The 26265-nt window shown below is 37.0% G+C and overlaps 1 protein-coding gene across 2 annotated transcripts in view; it reads left to right on the forward strand.

Moving 5' to 3' along the window:
* LOC105473529 (cytochrome c oxidase assembly factor heme A:farnesyltransferase COX10) overlaps positions 1 to 26265 on the forward strand; it is a 140621-nt gene that overhangs the window by 30065 nt on the left and 84291 nt on the right. For both annotated transcript variants that reach the window (XM_011727344.2, XM_011727347.2), the window contains exon 4: positions 2369 to 2493. In XM_011727344.2, the coding sequence (XP_011725646.2) occupies positions 2369 to 2493 (125 nt within the window). The remainder of the gene's footprint in view (positions 1 to 2368; positions 2494 to 26265) is intronic.

A 26265-nucleotide genomic window follows, 5' to 3' on the forward strand; every position in this document is an offset into this window, starting at 1 on the left:
GTCTCCCTCCTGAGCTTTAGTTTCATATTTCATCTGTGTTCTTTCTGTTTCTACCTGGATGTCCCACGATTTCTCAAAACAGCACATGTTGCTAAGGCCACTAGCTTCATCACCTCTTTCCCTAATGTCCTTACTTCTATTAATGTTATCATTCCTTTCCATGTCACCCAAGTGCATGGCAAATGGTAAAGAGCACTTTTCCATTCATTCTTTTTTGTTGTTTTATCTTCCTACCTCTCCCAATTACCAGATCCTAACAATTCTCTAATCAAAATATCCCATTTTTACAACCCTTATTCACAATGAATTAATGGCATGGCCTCCTAAAATGTTTCTCTGTAAAACTCTCTGCCTCTCTTAAGTCATAGTGCACAGATACTTGAACTTATAGATTGCCTTCTTGCATTAGACTTTCAGTGAATCTCCACTGCCAACCAACCAAACTACAAACTCCTCAGCCTGCTATTCTGCAATCTGACAGTTGCCACCTTTTCTCCTGTTTTTCCAGTAAATACTGCTCTATGCCTAGCATAGTGATGGCCCCCCAAATACAGCAGTGAACTACACAGACCGGGGTCCTACCTTCATGGAGCTTATATTCCGGTGAGGAGTCAGTGTAGTAAGTGTCGTGAAGGAAATAAAAGGAGGATGTGAGCGAGGAAGTAACAGGGGAGGCTTACGTTAGATGAGGTGATCAGGAAGGTTTCCCTTAACAAGTAGTATTTCAGATGGGATCTGAAGGATGAAAAGGAGCCAGCCATGGAAAGAGGCAGATGAAACAAAAGTACAAGAACCCAGGGACAAGAAAGAGCTTGGAATGCTCAAAGAATAGAAGAATTCTCATGATCAGAGAACAGTGAGTGAGCTAAAGAGAGGTGTGAGATGCACTGACTGGTAGAGAAAGAGTTTACATTTTATATCAGGTATAGCATCGAAGAATTTTCAGTGTTCAAAGCAGCGATGTGATTTGATCTGTTTTCATTTTAAAAACACCACTCTGAAGAGAAGCAAGATGGAAGCAAGGAGACCAGTTGGGGGTGAGCTCTTATGGTAATTGCTTGGACTAGGTCAGGGTTTCTCAAGCTCAGCACGATTGGCATTTTAGGCTAGAAAATTATTTGTTGTTGGGGGGTATCCTATGCACCATAAGATGTTAAGAAGCATCCTCAGCCCCTGTCCACTAGAAGACAAGTAGCACCGTCCCCTCCAATCAAAAATGTTTCCAGACAATGCTAAATGTCCCCTGGGGGGCAAAACTCCCCCTGGTTAAGAACTGCTGGACTAGATGCTGGCAGTGTGATGGGTTTCTATCTCTACAGTAGGTACTATCTCTACCTCTACCTACTATAGAGATAGAGCAGACACTACTTTGTAATGAATGAGATGCAGCGAGTGACAAAGGAGATAATCAAATATGCTTCCTAGGTTTTTGGTTGGAGAATCTAGGTAGATGGTATCACGCATACTTTAGATTCTTGACATTGGTCTTCCCTTCTCTTGTGCCTGTTCTTGGAATTATCCTTGTACCTGTAATGTTGCTCACCCCACCATTCTCTTCCTTTCTCTGCATGCCCTCTAGAAGATCCATCTTAAATGCCATCTTCTTGAAGCTTTCCCAGATTTGCCCACCAATGGGGATCCTTTTTCCAGCGGATTTCTACAGCTCCGTATCAGCACCACTCTTGGACACTTTCTGGGCCTGTCAGCTTTTATAAACCCCAGGAAAGAAGCAGCAGGGCCTACCAAAAAGGAGCAGGCTTGGTGGATGCTTGAATTGTCTGGCTTTGCTTCTGTACCTCGCCTCTTCACTTGGTTCCTGTTGATGGCTTGTAGGATTATCATCTCCCACTACACATTCTCTGACCCCTGGGACCATCATCTCTTATAGGCAAGCCCACCCCTAGGCTTGTCTGGAGTTTGTCACATAATTGGGATCCTTGTTATTTGTTATTTGCTATTTTGTGTTACAATTATTAAGGTATATCTGCCATCTCCCTTTCAAATTACCCAAGAGCAAGAATAAGACCGTATACATCTTTATCCCTGACAGTACATGCTGATTACAAATTTGGTGTTCAGTAAACGTCTGTTGAATGAATAAGTGAATGATTGAATCTAGAAGACTGACCTTATTTTTTTCTCTTGAGTATGGAATTAAAAGAAAATTAACAGTTTTATATAATTAGTACATGTGGTTTTTATAATCAGGAATATGTGGATCTTTTTTAAACCAAAGATGAGCCTGTACTTTGTATTATTAATATAATCAATTAGTTTATATGAAAGATGGCTTGTTTTTTGTCTTTTTGGCCTTTACAGTTGGGACTCTCGTTGGTAACAGTGCGTCTGCTCTGTTTCTGTATCACAGGTCTAGTTGTAAGTACCACTGCAGCTGGATTTGCATTGGCTCCGGGCCCTTTTGACTGGCCCTGTTTCCTGCTTGCTTCTGTTGGGACAGGCCTCGCATCCTGTGCTGCCAACTCCATCAATCAGGTCAGTTTCACACTTCACCTAAATTATGATACTGTCACTTTTTCCTAGATGGCTGTATGGTCATATTTTTAAAAACCTTCCAAACTCATATATATTGATGAAGAAGCATTTGTAACACTATATATCCTACAGGAGCCTGTGGGTTTCATAACCAATTTGTCTTTTCTTTTGAGATGAATGGTTTTCAGATATGTTCAGGTGAGAGAGCAGTAGAGTAGATGCTTCAGATGACTAGGATTCCTCGGGTTAAAACATGTTTTTGAGCTGTCATAACTTTCTACTCTTAGCGGTATCTTTGTTTATCCGTTTCAGATACATTTCCCTGAGCTTGTCATTTTTATGCACTATTCTTTCTTGGTTTCATTTCTTTGCATTTTAAACCACCACTATAAGGAACAGAATATATTTTAAATACACATATTCAGCTATTTTTTTTAAAAATCGGTAATTTAGTACTCAGTTAACTTGGTATATGGAATAAGATTATACCCCAAAATTAGCACATTATTTTTAATACATGCCCCCCCCCATTATTTTAAACATCAAAATAATTCTTCCAAATAGTTTTTTTTTTCCCCATCTGGTCATTGTGGTCTGCCCTAACGTTGTGGCTTTCTCATTAGATACTATAGTGAAAAATGTTGGCTAGAACTTAAGGAAAATCGTTTTCATCACCAGAACACCCAAGAGGAGTTGGCACAGTTTTAAAACAGGAATTCAAGTTACCAGCAGGAAAACAGCTTGGCTGAGTGGATATATAAGTTGCTAGTCTGCAAAATATGTGAATTTAATGTGATAATGCCTCTAGCCATTATGGTTCTACAATATCTTGTCAGCTATTTGGAGAAGGATCAATCTATTTCAAATAAGTGTTTGGTCGTTGTTGTTATTGTGGATGTCAAAACAGTCTTCCAGTAAGGTTCAAATAGTGCTACCACTTTACCAAAAGGATCATCCCCTTCTATAAAGCAAGACACCATCTCTTCCAAGTAGTTTCTTCCTTTTGCTACCTTCCCATGTTTTCTGGTAGAGAGAATAAACATGATTCCGCCATGAACATATTTTTAATGAAAATGCGAATAAAAAGCAATATAAGCCAAATTGATTTCTTTGTCCACTTGGGTCTATTTTTTATTTTTTAAAGTTATTACCTCTATTTGGTTATACATCTGGGACCCGAGATTAAGCCAGGAGCACATTCTAGTTTTCAGCCTCCTTTTCTTAAATTGAAAAGCCCCATTTATCCTTGAGATACTGATTATCTCAAGGATTTAAATTATGTAGATTCAAAGAAAATGTTTAAAATAAAATATGGACATTCGGAGAAAAAAATAACTAGAAAGCATCAAATGGTTCAGAAACTCCTAAATATTATAAAAAAGAGGAGTTGTTTGAGTTGGAGCTGCTCCTCCTCCTCCCCTCTCATCCCACCCCTTTTCTTTTTAAAAATAGGTAGCTCAAGAATTTATCATGGAAAAAACCTCTCAGTTGTAGCAAGAAAGTATTTGGAGGAATAAAAATGGAATGATTTGCATTTAGGCAGAAATTGACAGAAATTGAACATAAGCCAAGGTTTTGGAAATTTTAAAAGGATGTGTTTAGGTGGCTGCTTGATTTTTAGTCTGTAGAACTATTTTTGCTATAGGGAGCGAGTTGGATTCTGTAAATTTTAAAAATACGGAGGAAAGCCACAGAATGCATGATGGGATTCTTTCTGGTACTGAAAAAGTGCAGTGTCTGCCTCTTTCCTCCTTAGGCTGGTTTTCCAGCCCTGCTCCGTATCCCACTTACACAGCGCTCTTGATCTTCCGTTGGAACTCGGTGTCATGTTCCTCCATGTGTCACTCATCCCACACAGGCCTCTGCAGTGTCCTGAGTGATGTCAGTTCTTCATCAGTGCTTGTGGTACAAATGAATTTCTCCATCTTTTTGTACCCCTCATATTGCTTCCTTCCACTTGTCTCAGGCTCTGATTTCATTTGGAAGCATCACAACACTTTAAAAATCTCAACAATTCCCGGTATAGTAGAATCCTAGTGTTATCATTGTGGTATCAGTCAGCTTCCCAAATTATAGTATTTCCCATTAATGTTAGAGATATTTTAGTTCCAGTGTTAGGCAATCTTATAAATTTAAAATAAAGGAATGCAAAACCATTTTGATTAGTGTTTTTAAATAGTGTAAGCCGAACAAAGAGCACTGAGCAATAAGGGTTCACCAGAGTTTTTGAGTAGCATATACATAAAGCAGTAGTCCTTAGCAAAAAGGAAGAGTTTACGATTCTTTTTTTAGAGAGCTAGTGTTCAAATTAAAAATACATATATGTGGTTGGTCTGTATAAAAGTTCTTCACTTTTAATAGAATTCTATGGGAGGAAAACTTTCCTTCTGTTCATATTTATAAAAAGATTCACATTTTATTTATATTTTTAATTTATTAATATTTTAGCAGTTATTCATTTAGTTCTCAGTATTCTTTGTACTCTATTTCTGTGATCTCTGTGAAAGTAGAAAAAATAAAACTTTGGAAAGCAATTTTTACATTTGTTTTAAGGAGAGAAAATGAGATTCAGCTTCTGAATTATGAAGAAGTGACTAGTGCATAAAGAGATATGTATAAGAAACCACTAACATTAAAATGTTAAAGTAAATTACATACATATTTTGTAATATATACACATGCTTCATTCGAAACTGTAGTGTGGCTTTAAAGTGCATACGCCTTCAAAGGATGGAAAAATCCATAAAATGTTTTGAATTTTGCAACTGGAAGATAAAATGTTATGGATGGTTTAACTGATCAAGTCTTGAGAAACAAGTGACAAACTGAATAGCTGAATTAACAAATTTAAAAAGATAAGAATTATCAAAAAGCTATAACAATTATTTTGAGGATTTGACATAATAGTGTTATAATAAGCTGTAATTGGGATTATTTTACCTAGGTTACATATACATGATGTTTTAGAGTGGTTATATCAGTCAATGTGTATGTCAATAAATACATTTCTACAAGATAACATTTTAGTGGTGAGATGGTATTTCATTTTATGGATGTGCCTCAACTTTCTCAACCAGTTTTCCATTGTTGCAGCTTTTTGCTTCTATAAGTAACACTGCACATGTCTCTAATTGTTTTTAAAGGACAAATTATTGGAAATGAATTGCTGGGAGGAGGGCGGCCAGTGACAGCACACATGAAACCGCTTTAACTTCAGAATATATGATCTTAACAAAATAATTAATTTTCTACATTTATACAGTGCTGTAGAATTTACAGAGCATATTTACATAAATTATTCTTAAAGGCTTATAATCCTTAAAGTAGGTGGCATTCCTTTTGTTTCTATGTGTAAAACATTTTGTTTTGCTATTGAATTAGTCTTTCAGAAGGCAACATTTAAAACGTGTTATGCAAATAATGTTTTCACTGCATATCAGTGAGAAAATATAGATAAACAAAAATAACAATAACAAATTTTATTTTACTTTTCCTTTATGCCAGACATTGTTCTGTGTTAGAGATACAGCTGGAAACAAACAAATATCTTGCTTTTGTGGTGCCTATATCTCACCACCCAAATAGATCCATTTGTTAATATTTTGGTTTATGTTATTATAGACTTCTTCACATACACACATATCTTCACATATATCACATATATGAAACATATTTAACATATGGATGTCTTCACATATATATCATATATATCTATAGTTTGGGTGTATTTTTTCATTTTAATAGTATGTCATGGACATCTCTCCATGTCACTATTTGGTATAGCATGATTTATTTTTTTTTGAGATAGGGTCTCACTCTGTCGCTCAGGCTGGAGTGCAGTGGCGCAATCTTGGCTCACTGCAACTTCCTCCACCTCCTGGGTTCAAGCAGTTCTCCTGCTGCAACCTCCCAAGTAGCTGGGATTATAGGCGCCTGCCACCATGCCCAGCTAATTTTTGTAGTTTCAGTTGAGATATGGTTTCACCAAGTTGGCCATGCTGGTCTTGAACTCCTGACCTCAAGTAATCCACCCACCTCGGCCTCCTAAAATGCTGGAATTACAGGTGTGAGCCAGTGCACCCAGCCGGCATAGCATGATTTTAAGAGTTGTATATTGATTTGTTTAATCAGTTTCTCCTTATTTGACATTTTAGGAATTTCTAGTTTTTGTCCATGTAAACAATGCTGAGCTGAAATTCTTTTAGCTAAATCTTTGCATATATCCTTATTGATTTTGATAGTTTTCTAAAAATATGTGGTCATGTCAAGAGATTCTGAGGTTTTCAAAATACAAAGTTAAAATTAAGAAAAACTACTTTAAGTAAAACTAAATGTCTTCCCAGTCTTTTGTTTGTTTGAAATCAACTTACGTTTCTGTTTATCAGTATGTTAAAGTGCTCATTACTAACGCTGTGAATTAGAAAATCTTGGCTGGCTTTATAGGTAACCCATCAGAAGTGTTCTTTTAGTTCAAGTTGTTTTGATGACTTGCGAGGTGGAGTGTGTTTATTTTTTAGTGGTTATTGGCCACTGATGCGTTTTTTTGGTCAGTTGTTTGCTAGTGAGTTTTGCCTGTTTTGTTGTTGGGATGCTTGCCTTTGTCTAAGGGCTATTGCTGTGTATAGATTGCATTGACATGTAAGGTGCAAATATTTTCTTCAGTTTTTGTCTTTAATGTTTTACAGTGCAGATGTTTCATATGTTTTTGCAGTGAGGTCTTTTTATTTTTAACACAAATGTAATACAGACATTTTAATAATTTCGCATCTTAGCACTATTAGCAATTTGGACGAGATGACTGTTGTGCGGACTGTCCTGTGCATTGCAGAGTGGCTCCAGCACCCCTATCTCCACCCACTGGACACTGACGGCGCCCACCCCCACTTGTGACAGCTGAAAATGTCTTCAGACATCGCCAAATCGTCCCTGGGGCCTCAAATCACTCCCAATTAGGAACCACTGCTTTAATAGTTTCTACTTTTGATTTTTTTTCTGAGATGTTTACCCAAGATCCTGGCTATAATTTTTGTCTCAGGCAAACCCTGGCCCACATTTCTTTTTGTTTAATTACTCGTGGATAGCTAGGGTGATCATATGTACTTCTTTATGCCTGTGTTCATGGCATAATTACTAAGAATGCCTCTTTTACTTTCAAGTGTCCTAGTTTGGACAAGTAATTATATGATCTTGCTATTCATAGCCCACCTATGCCTTCAATCTTTTATCGTAAATAAGATGTAAAAATATCTTTGTATCGAAACAAATCTCATCTTGAGTTCTTTTTTTTTTTTTTTTTTTTTTTTTTTCCTTTTTTTCCAGCAAGTGTTCCCATGAGACAAGTAGAGATTTCCTGACCACAGCCAAGGTCACCTGGCTGGCCTCAGCTTTCACCCTCTTTGTAGCTACATCTTGTTCTACTGTCAGCCTAATTGTAGTGTTTTACACACACACACACCCCCCACACACGACCGTAGAAAACATTTTATATCCATTATTACTCTGCTCTTAGTAAGTTGTTCTAGAATCTTGATGACTGATCTCCTTAGTTTTTACAATATTCCTGGCAGATTGTCTTCTCATTACTATGGCTCTGTAAGTGGACAACCTTGATGACTAGAATGCTCTTTCTCATCCTGAGCCAAAGTCAGCCTCCTTATAACTTCAATCTGTTGGTCATAGTTCTGCTATGTGGAAAAACTCAGTGTTCTTTTTTCTTTCATGTGATAATACTTCCAGTGTATCACTTTCTGACTATGGTTAGTAGCCACTTGTGGTATTGCTGTATAATTATTCATTTATATCTCTTTCCTAGAGAACTCTTGACTTCCGGAAACCAATGATTATGACTTACATATTTTGTACATCCATCACTTCTGCCTACAAGCATATAGAGCAAGACAACAGAGTACAGCTTTGAAGGAATATGTATGAGGGAGGGGAAAAAGTAGCAATAAGTGTTCATGATAACAATAATTGCAGCAAACACTTGTGCTATATGCCAAATAATGTTCTAAGCATTGTACATACATTAGATCATTTGTTTGAGTCTAGATTCATCAGGTTTCAAAAAAAGAGAGTTCTTTTGAAAGATCAAATAAATGGTGAATGAATTGATAACTTAGTCTTACCTTTAAGGAAAACCATTGATGTTCTCAGCGACTTTACTTTGGAGAAAATTAGAAGAAAGGCACAAAACATAAGTAGAGTTTCAGATCTGAGAAGCAGGTTATAATTAGAAAGGTAAGTGTGACAAGGGGATGTTATCTTTGGGATCTAGTGTATCTGTGAATGTTGCATAATTTTTGTGAAAGCAAATGAAAGATCAAGAGGTGTGAGTAAAATAGGGTCAAGAAGAGACATGCTTTTTGTTTAATACTGACAATACTTGAGAGACGTTCATGGCTGAAATAAGGTAAAAAAGAAGGGCTTTGGATAAAGAGCTCTGAAGTATAGAGTAGGTAGGGCAAAAGAAAATTTACATCTTTTTAAACTCTGAAAGGAAAAACAGGTAAAGATTTTTTTGTTTTCCCAGTGAATACGAGATTAATATCTAATGCATTTTTCTCCATTTTCCTTTTCTCTGATGTTTCTTGTGTTTTGACTATACAGTCTGCCTAGAGCAATAGAAATTGACTTTCATCTTCTATGTTGAACAAAAGTGGTTATTAAATTTGGTGTTGTATTCCAGGAGAATAAGACTTACGTTAGTGAATACCAGTGATGTGATTTATTGAACATCATACATATAAGAAAAAAATCAATATGGGAAATATATTTTTCTTCTGAATGTTGTGATTTGTTTGACTTTGATGTTTTAGCTGCTGGGCAACTAGCATTCATTCAGTGGTCTCTGAAGTTCATAACTCGTGGCTTATTCAGATGATTCAAATTAGCTACTGCACTAGATCAGGTTTGCATAGAGAGTTCTTGAATACCATGTGGGAAAGAGTCTCTAACTAAATATGGTTTTTATATATAAGGAAAATGATGAGCATTACTGAACAATGACAGAAAGAAAATGCATTTTGAATGCAGACTCTCTTTTCCTGAATTTAAATAACCTCAAATAATTTCTAAATTACATTTGATTCCCCTTTCCAGAATGATCCATCTCAGTGGAGTGAGTTTGGCATTGGTATTTATAACCAAAATAACTCCAGGTGAGGTTTTGCCAACAAATGTGGAAATTATGATAATTCGAACATGTATTTGTAAATAGTTTTTCAATAATTTACATGCCACTGGTCATTATTCACTTCTTACAACGACTCTGTGAGGTGGCATTATTCCAGTATTGTAGAAGAAGAAAATGAAGCATAATGGTACGATTGATCACACATGTCTGAAAGTGGTCAAATTGGGAGCAGAACCTGTGGACCCAGTTCACTACTATTTCCTCTCAAATGAGATGTCTTATTCCAGTCGCTACCTTGGAATCAGGCTATTCTTTATTAATATGAGTCTTTCTGCCACCAGGTTAACTGCTGACATCCTTGCCACGGTGTAGTAGAGGTGGAGTTAACATAGTGGGTGTGGTGATGTATCTACCTCTGATGACATCGAGAGGATCTAGAGCATTTACGTCTTAGTCAAACTAAGTGTTCCATTAATGTTAGCTATGATTATTGTTATTAAGATAAAAGTTTGGTCTGGTTTTGGCCCACATCTTTCACATATTCAGAATCTGAATATCTTGCAGTTATCTCCAGTCTTGGTTGAGTCTAGATTCCTGGGATTTCAGAAAAAAAAAAAAAAAAAAAATAGCTCTTTTGTAAGATGAAATAAATGATGAGTGAATTTATAACTTAGCTTTAAGGAGAACCATTGATGTTCTTAGAGACTTTATTTTGGAGAAAATTACAAGAAAGGCACAAAACATAAGTAGTTTCAGATCTGAGAAGCAGGGTCTTAATAGAGAATGAGAAGGAGACGTGTTTATTTTTCTCAGGGCACTAAGACTTGGGTTATACTGGCAAACTTTAATATGTGTATGTTACGAATATATGTATATATTTATGTCAAGTGTGTATATACTTGTTTATGAATTCTTCATATTTGAATATGTGGCGATGACTTGGGTTCCGCAGACATCGATTTTCTACTCTTCGGTAAACATTGTGGAATTATGTATGAGGTTCTGGTAAATCAAAGAAATATTGGTGGAAAAGAGTGATTCAAAAGCAGATAATTAATTGAGACATAAGGGAAGTGATACAATGTGGACTTGGGGAGTTATAATTCTTGGTGTGTATCTCTGGGTAGCATGTTGTAATTAAACCTGATTTGGGTGGCTTGGGGACTTGCTTCCTTCATCTCCCCACCACCCCCACCTAGCAGAGGTCAAAGTAGCGTTCTTTTCTAATTATCTCTTTCTTTTCTTTTCTTTTTTGAATCTTCAGTTACATTTTGCCATTCCTGATGGTTTTTGTTCTTCTGAATCCCATTAGCCTCCTAGTTCTCTGCTCTGAACCACAGACTCCCCTCCCTGTTATCTGGCTTAGATTGACTCTTGGTTGACTGATGACTGATGGCACTGATGTAAAAACTGACTGTGTGGCTGATCCCTGAGAGACTGTATCGTTTGTCTCATACTCTCTTTGCCTTAGTGACAAACTGCTTTTAAGGTTTAATTTGTGAACATTTCGATGCCTTCATATATATTTTTTACTTTAAAATTGGAATCGTTATATGATTCTGAATTCTAAACTGAGCCCCCAGACACAGAAAGGAATAGGAATTGGGGTGTCAGAGGGTGGTGGGGATGGACAGTAGAGCAGATGTTAATTGTTATACCTATGCTTCTTTAACCCAGACTACCTTTTGAGACTTCTTTGTCTGTTGCTGTTTCTAACTAGTAATAGAGCTCCAGACTGCTTTAGGCAAGCTATTAGACCTTTAAAATTTGTGTGTAAGTGATTAAGTAAATCCTAAAATTCACATTTTCATGACCACCCATTTCTGTCTTACCAATTTTCTAAGAAGTTTTAGAAAATATTGTTGGGCGAGAAAGGGAAATTACTTACCTGTGTGATTAATCTTAAGGAAAATTTCACTGTGGCATTTCCTTCAGATCCTATGCCAGATTTCTTCCGGAAGCAACGATCACAGGGGGAACAAAGAAATTCTAAAGGATTTGAATGATGGAATGTAGAGATAGGATGAAACAAAAGAGAAATTTTGGTAGTTAATCAGATTTATGTATACTTGTAATCTAGAATATCTTTATGCTTTAAAATATACCATGTAACCTTAAAATACTAAGTTAAAGTGCAGCTTTAGCTTTCATTCTGACTGGGCTTTCCTTAGTACTAAAAGATATTTACCTGCTAGCTTACAAGAAAGAAAACTGCCACTTACAAGAAGGAAAACTTTTATTTCAAAAAAGAACTACAAGTCTAATTTAATATTCCAACATTTTCATTGATATGTCTGAATAAAATTATGATCTGTTATTGCTTTTAGCAAAAGTATGATTGGTAATCTAGAAAATGCCATTGTGTTGTATTGCTGTCAGTAGATGAAGTAAGTAAAAAGGATTAAATAGTTCTGTGTATAATTCCCTTAAACAGCTAGCTGAAGATATGTGGATAAAGATTCTTCCCCTAATGTTACTGATGTAATCTACTAACTTAAAATAATGGGGATTAAATACAGCTTCTGACCTTAAGAACATATTGTTAAGACCACATTCTCAGTTCTTATAAACATGTTCAGGGATTTATAAATTAGGATATCAATAAAAGACAGAATTTACTGAGGCTGAATTCCTTTCATGATTTTCACTTACTCTGAGTGAGTGAGTGAGTGAGTGAGTGAGTGAAGAGTGTATTTGAGTGAGCATGCACAAAGTGTAATGTATTTTTCCACAAGAGGAAAAATAGTTTATAAGTTTTCCAGCAGAACATACTCAGCCATCCTAAGTACCTAGGACTTAAGTAAAGTCAGGTTACATCAGAAATGACCCTTTTTGTAAACCCTCAGTGAACCTTCAGGCTTTAAGACTTTAATACCTTTGAAAAGCAGTTCACACTTCCACAGAATTTTGTTTATTCTACTTAGTTCAAATTCAAATTATTGAGGTTGGGGAAGGCAGTTGAAATCCTCTTGACATTCACCCACCTATTAGAAAGTAATTCTGATTTGGCCGGACCAGAAAGCAGAATGCCATTACATAGTAGAAAGTGCTGATATTCTTTGCTGTTATTTTCTTGAAAGCTGTTTTCTGGAAGGATCCGTGTATATGTATTGATTACTTTTGCTGGAGATAAAAAGATTGGTCCCTACTCTGAAGCAGCTTACAGTCTGGTAGAGGAAGACAGTTGAATAAATAAGTACAATAAAACAATAACATTTGTTGGCTTTGTAACAGAATATAGGCAGTGCCTTAGGCATGTAAACGAAGGTGTAGGGAGTGGCCATTTCTACCTGTGAAGGTCACGAAAGCTTCTCAGAGAAGTGACCAGAGCATCAAAAGGTTAGATGGGTTTTTTACTAGGTATGTGCATGTGATAGGGGAACTTTCCAGACAGAGGGAGCATCATGAGTAAAGACCCAGAGTTGTGAAATTTTATAACATGAGGGGCCATTTGGGAAACTACAAACACTGCAGTGTAGCCGAAGCACAAGGTTGGGAGGATACTGTGAGATATTTGGCTAAAGAAGCAGGAGGGCAGGCCAAGAAGGGCATCATGTGCTTTGCTAAAGCAACCAGGCTTACCCTGTAGGTGTCCAGCAGCCATTGGTAGGTTTTGGTAACATAGTTAATGGCTTTCTGTTAATGTTAGGCTAGAGAAGGAAGACCTGACTTTGACCTGTAGACTGTGCATGATCTGATTCTTCTCAAGCCCCTTCTCCTTTCACTGTCCATGTCTGAACTATAGGATCTTCTAGATTTCAGCTAAAATGTCATTCATTCAACAGACATTTCAGTTGACCTAGTCATGCTCCTCTGGCATAACTTTAATTCTGTTTGTCCAATATCTTCATTTTCTCATCACAGAAAGCACCAAAAGTCAGCCCATGCATTTCAACCTCTCTTCTGTCCTCTGTTCTTGTGTACTCTGTCCCCTTGCGCCTTCCTCCCTTCACTCCCTTCATACCCAACAAAACCTGTCATTGGGTTGAACTTGTCTTGACTCCTCCACAACAATTCTGGTCTTTGAAGGAGGACATATAATTTCTATATTATCATTTACCAAAAATGGATGATGATGAAAAAGAGCTTTTTTTCTGAAAACGGAATTTTTCACAAGTAAGTAATAGAATGTAGTTTTGTCTCCTTATTTTCATGTTGAGAAAGTGAAGCATGAAATATCTCAGCAGCTTATATAGCATCAAGCCATAGGTACTGAATTTTAACTCATAGTTTCAGCTGCTAGCCATGGACAATTGTGTCTTCTTGAATTATACCCTAAAAGAGCTCATTGTTTTTAAATTTTGAAAGAGGAGGAGTGTGTTACTGCTTTAGCATTCAAAAGGTAAAATCACAGAGACTCAAAATTGCTTCAAGAAACACCTGGAAATTGCAAATGTGTTTACAATTATTTCTTTACTGATGGCATTATGTTTCAGAAAGTGCCATTAATTGTGATAGAGTAACACACAGCTCTTTGTGAAATTTAAGTCTATTAAATATCAGCACCTTCAAAGACAATAAAAATTCCAGCCTGCATTGATCTATTCCCATGTGAGGCGTTACTACAATGTATATTGTATCTTTCCATGTGAAATTCTTTGGCCTAATCGCCTCTCATTTATACTCAGTTGTCTGAGGTCAGTTTTCCATTTTGCAGTTGTCAAACAGCTGTCAAATTAAAACAGCAGATCCTAAAGTTAATTTACTTTTTGTGTCATTCCATATTAGTATACTTTTTGACTTCAGTATTTAAAGAGTTATCCACATTTCTTAAGCATCCTTTCCCTCAGTTATCCCATTTTTTCCTGCAACTGTTCACACATACATTAAGTATGATACTCTAGATACCATTATTTTCCAAGCATAGTGTTTAAAAATTCACATGAACTTTAAAAATAAACACTTGAATTAGGCATTCAGCCAATTAACTCCAGTGTTCTTTCTACAAGAAGAGAAAATCAAATCACTTTAAACATGTCATCCTTATTTTCATTGTCATGCTTATTTTCATCCTCATTTTCATCATCATTTCTATCAAGTTGAAATCTCAATAGTAATTGTACATAGAATTCATAATTGCATTCTAAATGTCAGTATAGGTTAGTATAATAGTAAAAAATTCAGCATTCATTTTTAATAATTCATTGATCAAAGAAATATTTCTGATTATGCTATTGATGTTTTACTACAAAGTACCTCAAGTTGCCAGCGGGTGACATTAACACCGTAATCCTCTGTAAAAGAAGTCCAGCCCTTAGGTGTTTGATGAATACTTTAGAGTTAAATAATTTGGTGAAAGACCTATAGTCATATCCATGTAGAACTCTTAGTTGTTAGATAGAAAATACCTAAAATGAATATTCTTAAGTTATGATAATTAGGGATTACATGTAGTTGCATAAAAATGTCTGTATATTAGTTTATTTAACCTTTTCCACTAAGGTCATTTTAATCAATAGTTGTTTGCTAATTACTTTCCATAAACTTGCAAGTTAGATAGGGTTTAATGTAATCTTTTCTAGAATTTTGACACATTCTCCTCTGAGATCTCCTAACTCCTTGTATATGGCTCTGTTACATCATTTATTAAATTGCACTTCAATATATTTTTATGCATCTGAATGTTCCACTAGCCTATGAGTCCCTCTCTTGCTATAAGGGCATATTTCATTCATCTTGATTCTTGGTACCTGACAGGCACTCAGTGAATGGCTGCTAAATAAATGAAGGAGAACATGGGTCAACAAATGAGAACATAAACTCAACAATTAAAAGGGGCTAAACACACAGTGTTACTTAGTTTCTTTATTACTCCAAATTCATCAGAGCTGTCATTTAAAAATGAAATTACATTTTAGGATGTACAGAGGAAGATAGTCCTATTGTTCGTACACATTTTCTTGGAAATCTATTAGTCAGTGAGCTTATAATAAAACAAGTTGAATTAAAATTTGGTTAACAGTCACCAGTCAGAGTGGCTATTATTAAAAAGACAAGAAATAACAGATGTTGGAGAGGATGCAGAGAAAAGGGAACTCATACCCTGTTGGTAGGAATGTAAATTAGCACAACCTTTGTGGAAAATAATATGGAGATCTCTCAAAACTAAAAATAAAACAATCATTTGATCCAGCAATCCCACTACTGGGTGTCTACTTAAAGGAAAAGAAATCAATGTATCAAAAAGATGCCCGCACTTATACATGTATCACTGCACTACCACCATAGCAAAGATATGCAGTCAACCTAAGTGTCCATCAATGGTTGATTACATAAGGAAAAAGTGGATAAGAAAATGGAATACTATTCACCCATTAAAAGGAATGAAATCATGTCTTGTGCAGCAACATGGAACCAGAGTACATTATCTTAAGTGAAACAAGTCAGACACAGAAAGATAAATACTGCGTGTTTTCACTTGTAAGTGGAAGCTAAATAATGTGTACACATGGCCATAGAATATGAAATGATTGACAGTGGAGACTCAGAAGGGTGACAGGGTTTGGAAAGGGTGGATGATGAGAAACTGGTACAATGTAAGTTACTCAGTTGGTGAATACTCTAAAAGCTCTAACTTCACCACTGTGCAATCTATACATGTAATAAAATTACATTTCTACCCCATACATTTATTTTTAAGAACATGGTATACTAAGGGAAGAGATAAAATTAAGCTAAAGTTAGTGGCAATGTAAAAGTTATTTACAACAGCAAAGCAGTTTTTTTCATATAACGCTAAATGAAATTGTGTATTTATTTCATCTTCTTTGTCATTTGAAAGCTTTTAAAAGTTACCCTTCATTAACTGGTACATCAGTCCCCCTTATCCTTTCTGGTGTTTCAGTGACCCACAGTCAACTGAGATCTGAAAATATTAAATGGAAAATTCCAGAAATAAACAGTTCCTAAGTTTAAGTTGCCAGCCATCCTGAGTAGCTATTAGTGAAAATGTATTTCAAAGATACATTTTCTCATCAGAAATTTCATTACTAGAGGAAAACACAAGCTAGGAGATACAGAAACCCAGACTCTTTCTAGATCTAACTGCCTTCTCACCAGCTCCACCTAGACTTATGCAGGACACTACAAGTGTAACATTCCTACGGCTTCTGATCTTTCTCCTCAAACCGGCTCTGACTTCCATCTCAGCTACTGTTAATCCAATCTGCTGGTTGCTCAGGCCAGAAATGCTGGAGTCATCAGTGACTCCTGGTTTCTCTCAAACCCCACATTCATGCCATCAGGAAATTATGCTGATTGCGCACGCACGCACGCGTACACACACACACACATGTGTTAGCTGTGGAAGTTGTGAGGAATGATTAGAGGATGGCTGGACTTTCCAGCCAGTTCTCACAGCCTTCACATTAGCACCACCATCATCTCTTGCCAGGGTTGTAATGACTTCTTTATTGGTATTACTACTTCTACCTTCTCCTTCTACAGCATCCTCAGCACAACATCCAGGGTGATCTTCTGGAAATATAAATGAGATCATATCCCTCTTCTCATCAGCACCTTGCAGAGGGACTCCCCTCATCCTATGTGAACATTGTGCCACCCACCCCCAACTCCTGGTTCTTCACACACTGGTCAACACGTTCTTTTCATGTTAGTTATCTTAAATTTTGAGAAAAGTAACATGGGCTTATGTTCGTGATGCTTTAATTACAAATACTTATTCATTATTTGTATTTCCCTTTTTGTTAGTTGCCAATATTGTTGTCATATCTTTTGTCCATTTGAGCATGAAGACATTTTCTTTTTAAACAACATACAAGGGCTTTTTTTTACATTAAAAACGTTAACCCTTTGTTACAACTATTTTTCTGATCCGGTCCCTTACTTAGCTCTTTATGTTTATTTTGGGTTATACGGAGTCTTTACATTTCAAAATATCACATCTTTTTTTGTTTTGTTTTGTAGTTTCTTCCTTGGGAAAGATCATTACAAAGGCTTTACATAGTAATATGTGGGTTAAAAAAAAATGTGTGAGATGGTGATTTAACTTAATTCGGTCCTAAACTGTTAGCTGGTTTTTCTGGTCTTATTTTTAAATGCCGCTCTTACAATGTGCTACATTATGCTGTATTTTGAATTTGTTACTGACTCGTTATTACAATGTGCTACATTATGCTGTATTTTGAATTTGTTACTGACTCGTTATTACAGTGTGCTACATTATGCTGTATTTTGAATTTGTTACTGACTCGTTATTCTGTTTTCAAAATCACATCCTATGTCTCTGAAACGAGAGAAGTTCCCTTATCCCCCTTGCAGGGCGTGTGACAGGGGTGTGGCTCGCTCCTTCGGTGCCCCGCTGCTCAAACCCCAAGGGGGAACATGCAGACAGGCAGGTGCAGAGGTCGTGGGGAGCATTTTTAGGCCCTGACCCAAAATCTGACCCAGCGTCTAGGGGTGAATGTTTGCAGCTCCCGAAACCCAAGTGGGCATATATTCTTTCCACTTTGCTGTCTGCTGGCGGCTTGTGTTAATCAGCTCAGTTAGACCTTCTGCCTTATCCCAAGAACAGAGGGCTTTCTGTATCCCACGTTCTTGCCCTGTATTATACCAGAAAAATCGGATCACATGTGGGCTTGGAGGATGAGTGCAATATTTTATTGGGTGGTGGACGTAGCTCTCAGCGAGATGGATGGGGAGCCAGAAGGGGAATGGAAAGGGAAGGTGGTCTTCTCCTGGAGTCAGGCCGCCCGGCTAGCTGGACTCTCCTCTGACCTTCCCGGCTGAATTCCCCTCGGCATCTGCGTTATTCCGCCGTTGATGGCCTGCCAGTGTCTGCTGATGTCTCTCAGTGTGTTTTTCTGCTTCTCTTGAAGTCCAGCTGCTCGTGTCTGTGCTCGCTAGGATCTCGAGTTTTTATGGGCACAGGATAGGTGGGCATTGCAGGCCAAAAGGCAACTTTCGGGGTGCGAAAATGTAAATGCTTGTCCTCATTCAGGTCCATGGACACAGACCTGGGGGTGGAGCCCTCACCAGGGACCCCGCCCTTCTCTACCCAGCATTTCCCTGCCACCCCCCACTCATGTAATCTGTTATTTACTTTAATATCTGAGAGAGCAAGTCTTCCCACAGTGCACTTCTTTTCCAAGACGTATTTAGTTCTTTTAATTAGTTTATTGTTTCAGATGAGGTTGAGAATTACTTTTTTAAGTTCTTTTTAAAAAGTAGGATATAATTAGAACTACATTGTATCTGCCTATGTATTTGTATAGAGTATACATCTTTGCACTATTTTAATCTTCTAACCAAATGTATTTCTTAGACTAAGACCATGTACTAACACATGATGGCAGGAGGGTGGCTAACATTAGACAATATTAAATGTGCAAATCAATGTGAAGATTAATCCATTTCAGAAGTACGGGAGAAAAGACTTAAAATTTTTTTTAAATGCTACTTTTTTCCTGATTTATCATGTTTTATATTTCATGGTAAAGTATATTTCAAAAATTTAGATCTGTATCTGTTTTTGAATGTTCCTTTCTAGGTTTTCTTTGCTCTTAGACTTTTTAGTTTCTTTAAAATAGTTCCATTTCTCACCCTTTTTCTTTTTATTTCTATAATACGTGTAGTCAGGAAGCTTTTTTTTTTCATACAAATATGTTGTCATATCTTCTCTTAGTTCTTTTAGGTATTGAGAGTAAAGGACAAATGCTTTTCAAAATTTGTTTTTCTCTAGTAGGATTGTTTTTTTCAAATAAACTTTCCCTCACCTCTCAGTATTGTTTTCCTTTTTTTATGTCGGGGAGTTTTGACAGTTTCAGTTGCTATTGTTTCCCTCTGTTTATTCATCATTGAACTCAGTGAGGTACATTCAGTTGCAGTATTTGCTCATATGCAGAGTGTGTGATAGTGTGATATTTACTGGAATCTGTAGTGTCTACAGACTTGGTGTTACAGGCCTCCTCTCTGCTCTTGTGATTGCCAATCATTGACAGGTATGTATCTCCTACCTAATGTTTATGGAGAGTTCATCTGCTCTGAGGTTACATTTCCTGGTCCTATTTCAGATATTTTGTGAAAATTTGTAATTTATGCCTTTATTAAAGCAATTTATTCATGTGTTCAACTTGTGTTCAACTGTTATTTGTGTCTTCAACTGAGCGTCTGTCACTCAGCTCTGGGGATACAATGGTAGGCAAAAAAAACCCCTGCCATGATCTTTGTTGTCAGTGGACCTATTGCCTAGTGAAGAATGAGGATAAAGATAATAATTAAATAATTATACATTTTATTTTAAAATTATAAAATTGGTTTAGTGGGAGCTGCAAATTGAGTGATACCTGGTACTACTTGAATTTGTAAAAGGGATTGAAGTGATGCTTGAGCTGAAATCCTAAAGATGAATAGGAGTTTTCTGGGCAATAGGACAAGGAAGAGGGTTCTGGGCAGAGTGAATAAGATGTGCACAAGCCCATTGACAAGAGGAAGCGTGGTTTAGAAAAACTGAGAGCCCTGTGATGAGACAGAGACAGAAAGGGGAGTGTCGAGTGAGATGAGGGTGGAGATCAGACCATGAATAGTCTTATAGACTATGTTAAGATTTTCTTTGATTTTAGTTTTGGAGCACTAGGAAACCATTGTTAGGCTTTAGAGAGAGAGACCTGATCAGATTTGTTATTTGAACCAGACTGGATACAGAGAGAATGCCCAAAAGGCCTTCTGCCATACTCTAGACAAAAGGTGATGATGCTTTACACTAGGGTGATGGTTGGGGGGATAAATTTAAAAGATATTTAAGAGATAAAATAAATGATATTTAGAGATTGATTAGCAGTGGTAGAAAGAGAGAAAGAAGTTTATGAGGATGACTCCTAGGGTGTAGCTTACAAAATTAGGTGGATAGTGATATCATTGACCACCCAGAGAGGACCTAGGTTTGGTGGAAGGATCATAATTTCGGTTTTGGACATGTTGACTTTGAGGTTGCCTTCAGTGTAGCCAAGAGGAGACATCAAGTGGATAGATGAATATATAGGTCTAGAGGTCAGAATAGAGGAGCATGTTGCAGATAGAAACTTAAGAATCATCGGCACAGAGATGGTAATTGTAGCCATGGATACTAATGAGATTAAATGACCTAGGATTAGCCTTGAAGAGCTACATAATTGAACAGCATATGGAAGAGGATGATGTTGCAGAGGACATAAAGAAGAAAACCAAGGTATCACAGAAGCAGAGGGCATATTTCAAGGAGGAAGGAAGCTTAATAGAATGCTGTCATAAGGTGATGTGAGCTGAAGACTAGAAGAGTCCATTGGATATAGTGATGAAGACACCAGTGATGACCTTAGGAAAAGCTGCTTTGTTGGTCTGTTGGATGGGGAAGCCATAGACCCACAGTGAGACAGAATTCCAGAAGATGTCATTCAGATGGGATAAAAATGAATGGTAGTTCCAGGACTTATGCAGCACGGTAGCCATGAGAAGCCAAATTAGAGACAGAAATAAGTGATGAAACATAGACCGTGAGTACAGATAATTTTACACAAAAATGATGAGTGAAAACTGTATCCTCTGGAATATAATGTCCCACAATTTGTGAAAGCTTGGCCTCTCTAATCAATGGCTTTATATCCTAAAGCTTAGATCCCTAGAAATACGGGAATTATGATGTGGAGAACCTACATCTTTGTAACACTTCCCATATAGGCACTGGTTATGTTTTCCTTCTCCATTTTCTTTCCTGACATTTTCATCTCTTTGTCCTTTGCTTCTGTAACCTGGGTGAATGTGTCATGCTCACTCTGCCTGTGACTAACTGGCTTAACTTCCTTGGGGATGGATTTTGTTCTTTAGCATTTCTAGTGCTGATTTCAATTCTGAAAATGTATTTTTAAATTTATTTGTTCATAACTTCCTTCTCTTTTTATATCTTGTCTGCCTCAGCCAGATGTATTTCATCTCACCCTTGATATCAGGCTTTATGATCTGAATTTTGTGAGTAGGAAGTAATGATTTTAAAAATTGTATATTTATTCCCAGGCACTTTCTAAAAACCATGGCAAGGAAAAGAGAATAATAAATTGAAAAACTTAAGTCAGAAGCAAGGTTAATGCTGAGGGATGCATATATTAATATCCTGCACTGTTGCTATCATGGTTGCAACTTAGTCACTTGGGCTTCGAGCAACCTAATAATTAAAGTAACAATGAAAATATCGTGAGTTCTAACAGTTGCAGTATCCTGATAGGCTGCGTACCACAATGGCTAGGAACACAGATGTGAGCCCTGGCTGTCACTACTTGTAGTTGTGTGACATGGGGCAAATTACTTTTCTATGTTTTGATTTCTTCATCTGCACAATGGAGATAGTAATAATAGTATCTATCTGCATCATTTGCTCTCATTGGAGACGGGTAAGACAGACATTACTTCTACTCCCAAAACCTAGTGGGAAATATAAGATACTTACACAAATAAATGCAGTTTAATTTATAACATAAATAAAATAAAGTGATAGAGAATATCACAGAAAAAAGATTATCTCTGGCTTGTGTGGTGGAAAGTGGTAGTGAATGCTTCCAAAGGAAGTGGTGCATTTTAGCTGGAGTACACAGGGTGTACATGATTTGCAGATGAGGAGAGGAGGATTTTAGTCAGAAGAAATAACCTGAGCCCAGAGAGGGAAGCTGCGAAGCATACTCATGTGCATGTGTGTAGTGTGGGGAGGCCTAGAATGTTAGATGGCAAAAAGGAAGTAGTTGGCCATACTGCTTGGGTCATGTTGTTGAGTATCAGAATTGCCCAGTTCTAAAGAGTTGAGATTTGATTCTGTAGGCAATAGGGAGCCATTGAAGTGGGCAAAGCCTAGAGGCATGTTGACCAGTTCAGGTATTATTGCCATCACCCCAGCAACTACAGGAAACAGGAACTTGGAAATGATGGAGATAATGCAGAAGAGGAAATGGATTTGAGGCCAAAAAGGGCCTTCATTCTGAGAAAGTTGATTTAATTTGAGCTGTAACTTTATTAGTAAACAAAGAGGCACTTGTTTGCCTGGGTGTCAGGCACCCCTTTGTGATCAGGGTCCTTATACTTATAAAACACACGAGGCTGCAAAATCTTCCGTGTGCTCTGGCAATCCCCATCAACCAACTAAATGAGTTGATACTCACCGTCTGTAATCTTACCAAATCCTTGCTTATCCACTTACAGTTTATCATCATTTGTTCAGTTAAATTTTTAAAAATAGAGGAAACCAAGAGACATTTAATATGATCATATATGATTCTGGTGAGAGAAAATTTTTTTTTCTGTACTTTTATTTGCTATTAAATGATTTTCTGTACAGGGCTGCCTGAAGCCTTGGTTAGGGGCAGTGACTCTTGGGATTATCTGAGGGAGAAAAATGCCCTTGTCCACCTATAAGGAGTCCTGGCAGTTGGCGATTGGTGCCAGGATCTCTGAGACTTGGCCTGTTCATTGCCACAGAATACATTCATTGTACCATCTCTTAGTTATCTTAAACACGAGGTTACTGGCCAGCCCATTGGCCAAAGTACTGTTGCTTCAATAAACCACATTAAATTAATATCTTTTATAATTATACATTAGCCGGAAACCAACTCAATCCTACCTGTACCCAAAGAAACCAAGATAATATTTCTCTAGTGCTTGCCTTTGGAGGAGCTGCTTCTACATGGCATCTGCGCGGTTCAAAAATGGTTTGAGAACAGCAGCCAAGCCAGGTCAGCACTGGAAAGAGAATAGCACCAAAGCGGATATGTCAGTTGGATGTGGAGAGGGAGCTAGGAGTGACAATGATAGTATAATGCCTTAGATTTTTAAAGCACTTTACAGTGCTATTTCATGTACCCTGTCTTTGATCTTCCCACAGTTCTCTGAGGCATATGGAACAGGTTTCACCACATGAGTAAAGATTAGGAAACTGAGGCCCAGAGTTAAAATTCCTTGCCTCAGCACCAGAGCTTAAACTCCAAATTCCAATTTCTTCTATCATTAAACTTACTTTTTCTACCAGCTCATGCAGTAAACTCTTGATTTGGGGAAGTTATTGCTTCAGAATTTTAAGTTGCATATTCACAATCTATCATAGTGAATCTGAAATCCAAAATGCTAAATCTCTTCTCAGCAGCATTAATTACTCAGTAATTTTCTCAAGATCATTTGGATAGAATGGACTCACAGGCCATATTATTGATGTGTGAGCCGTGAACATTAAAACTTCTTTAAGAATTCAGAATTTTTTTTCCAGTGTAGATAAAGTAGCCTAGAGCATGATGGAAACACATGAAACTAGTTTGTCTGATTAAAAAGAAAAATTTATACAAATCATAAAATTAGGAAGGCGGTTTGTAATGAAAGCCATTAAATAGAGAATGTAAATGTTATTTCTGTAGTCTATTTAGTATTACGTTTTAAGGTAGATAATGTATCCCAAAGAAACTGTGAAATCGATTAATAAATTCACTCTCCTCCAGTGTTAGGCAACGTGAGATGGAGTTAACCAGGGCTTTCTGTGGATGGAGAAGCATTCTTGTGCTCACATGGGGTGTGGAAGGGCTAACACTATGAGAACAACAGGTGCATGCAATTTCTGTTCAAGAGTAGTTTAAGTATCTTTAATCATTCCGTTTTAAGTCAAACCATATGATCTTGAGACATAGACATTTTTTCCTTTCAGTATCAAGTACTTTTTTTTCCTCAATGCTCCATATTAGTAGTACCCAGCTGTGAAACTAGGCTTGCCTTTTGTTACTTAAAAGCAGATAAAATGTTTACAACAGTTACAGTTGATTGCATGGTGGTTAGTTTCACATTTCTCACTCCTGTCAAGGTGACTGTGGGTCTCTAAAGAATAAATCAGGTTGCCTGACTCTTGTTTTCTGCTCAGTTCAGCTATAAATAGGTTAGTTGTTGCATTGAATATTGCAGGGTGACCACTCCGTTAGACTTGACAACTCTTTTTTAATGATAGAAAGAATTGCTTCGTCTCTGTAACTTGGCACAAAATTTGTGAATTGCAAGCCAAGTAGAGAGATTTGTATTTAGAGTTTATTATACTTTATTACCATTTTATCAAAGATAGGGAAGTAGAATATTTTTAGGGAAGCAGAGCCATACCCTAAGCATATTACACAGTAAGTTTTTTCCTAATTTCCATTCGCATAAAGTTAAGGGGTGAAAATCAAATTCCCTAGGACAACTCAAGGTAGATTATTTTTTCTTATTCTGTTCAGAATGTTAGAGTTTGGGAATGCTGTTGCCAGTCCCACTGTGCTTTTTTGGTCAATGTTTGTTCTCACAGTTCATGTTGCACGTGTAATTTGTTAATGGGCTTCTTGATAATTAAGATGGTATATTCATTTCATAACAGTAGGTTGTTAGGATTACATAAGAAAGGAAAAAAGTGACTTGCCATGTTCTTGCCCTCGATGGTCCGGTGCAGATACCTCTGTGGAGTGTTTTGGGGTGAAGTTCAGCTAACTGTGCTTTCCTCTTTCATTTCTTTATCTATCATAATGTGACATCTTCCTTCCCCTGTAGGATGGGCTTGTGCGGACTGAGTGTTTTGATGTTATGAGAATGTTCACATTTTAGATCTTACTTGTTTAATGTTGAGTCACAACCAGGTTATGAGCTATACTTGAAACAAATGTGCTCCAATTTTAGAAATCTTCCCTTTTGTGTAAAACTTACTTCAATCTCGTTATTTTTTCTGTTGCTTTACTAGTTTTCACTTTGAATTGAAATCCACTAAAAAATGGTCAGTAAAAGCAAGTGACAAATTGATTTATGAGATGCTGGTTGGGTTTCCCCCACTAAAATGTGAACAGTGAAATGTGAACTTCATCTTTAAACGTATTTACACAGGTTGTCACTGACGAATGCACACTGGTAAAATAGCTACAGGAATGTTTTTATCCTGCCACATCTAGTTGAAACGTTTCATGGAGGCTGTAGTTTTCAGTATGCACTGAAAATAGAAGGCTGTACTCCTACAGCTGATAGGAAGCGACAGTATGCCTGTTTTGCACAACATTGTCAGCCTATTAATAAAACTCTAAGAAAATCTTACAACTCTCTAAAATGGAATTTTAGGTTGTTATTTGTAATGTTTACAGTGTCAAATTCATTCTTTGTTGAATTAGCCTTGTGTTAAGGGGATTGCAATGAACAGGGAAAAAAATTGGCTATTGAAAAGTAAATTTTTACTTTAATACCGAAAAGCACATTGTAAAAATTTAAAACATATTCAGAGCCAGACGATGAAATGCAGCTCTTTTGGGAGGCAAATACATTTGAGAGAGGATTACAAAGGGAAATGCCTATGAGTTTAAAGAACTAAACCAGGGCTCCTGCCAGTGTTAGTAGTTGAGGCATGTGTGTATTCATCTTTATTGTATGTTCTCAGAGAGGACTTCACGGCTAATGTTCTGGGTAGTAGATGGCATCCAGTTCACTTTCGGTTTTTAAAATACATGTCAATACTTAAGTAGGGTAGACAGCAGCACTAATCATATTAAGCACAGTGTCTGAACTCGCAGTGAATGCATAATTAATGCATTGTTTTAGAGGACCTAATATATTAGTCAAGGGCAAGAGCTTCATGCATAACTTGTTCTGTGGGTGAGGAAGAGAACTATTCCACG

Source organism: Macaca nemestrina, chromosome 17 (assembly GCF_043159975.1).
Source record: "Macaca nemestrina isolate mMacNem1 chromosome 17, mMacNem.hap1, whole genome shotgun sequence".
NCBI classification, from domain to species: Eukaryota; Metazoa; Chordata; class Mammalia; order Primates; family Cercopithecidae; genus Macaca; species Macaca nemestrina.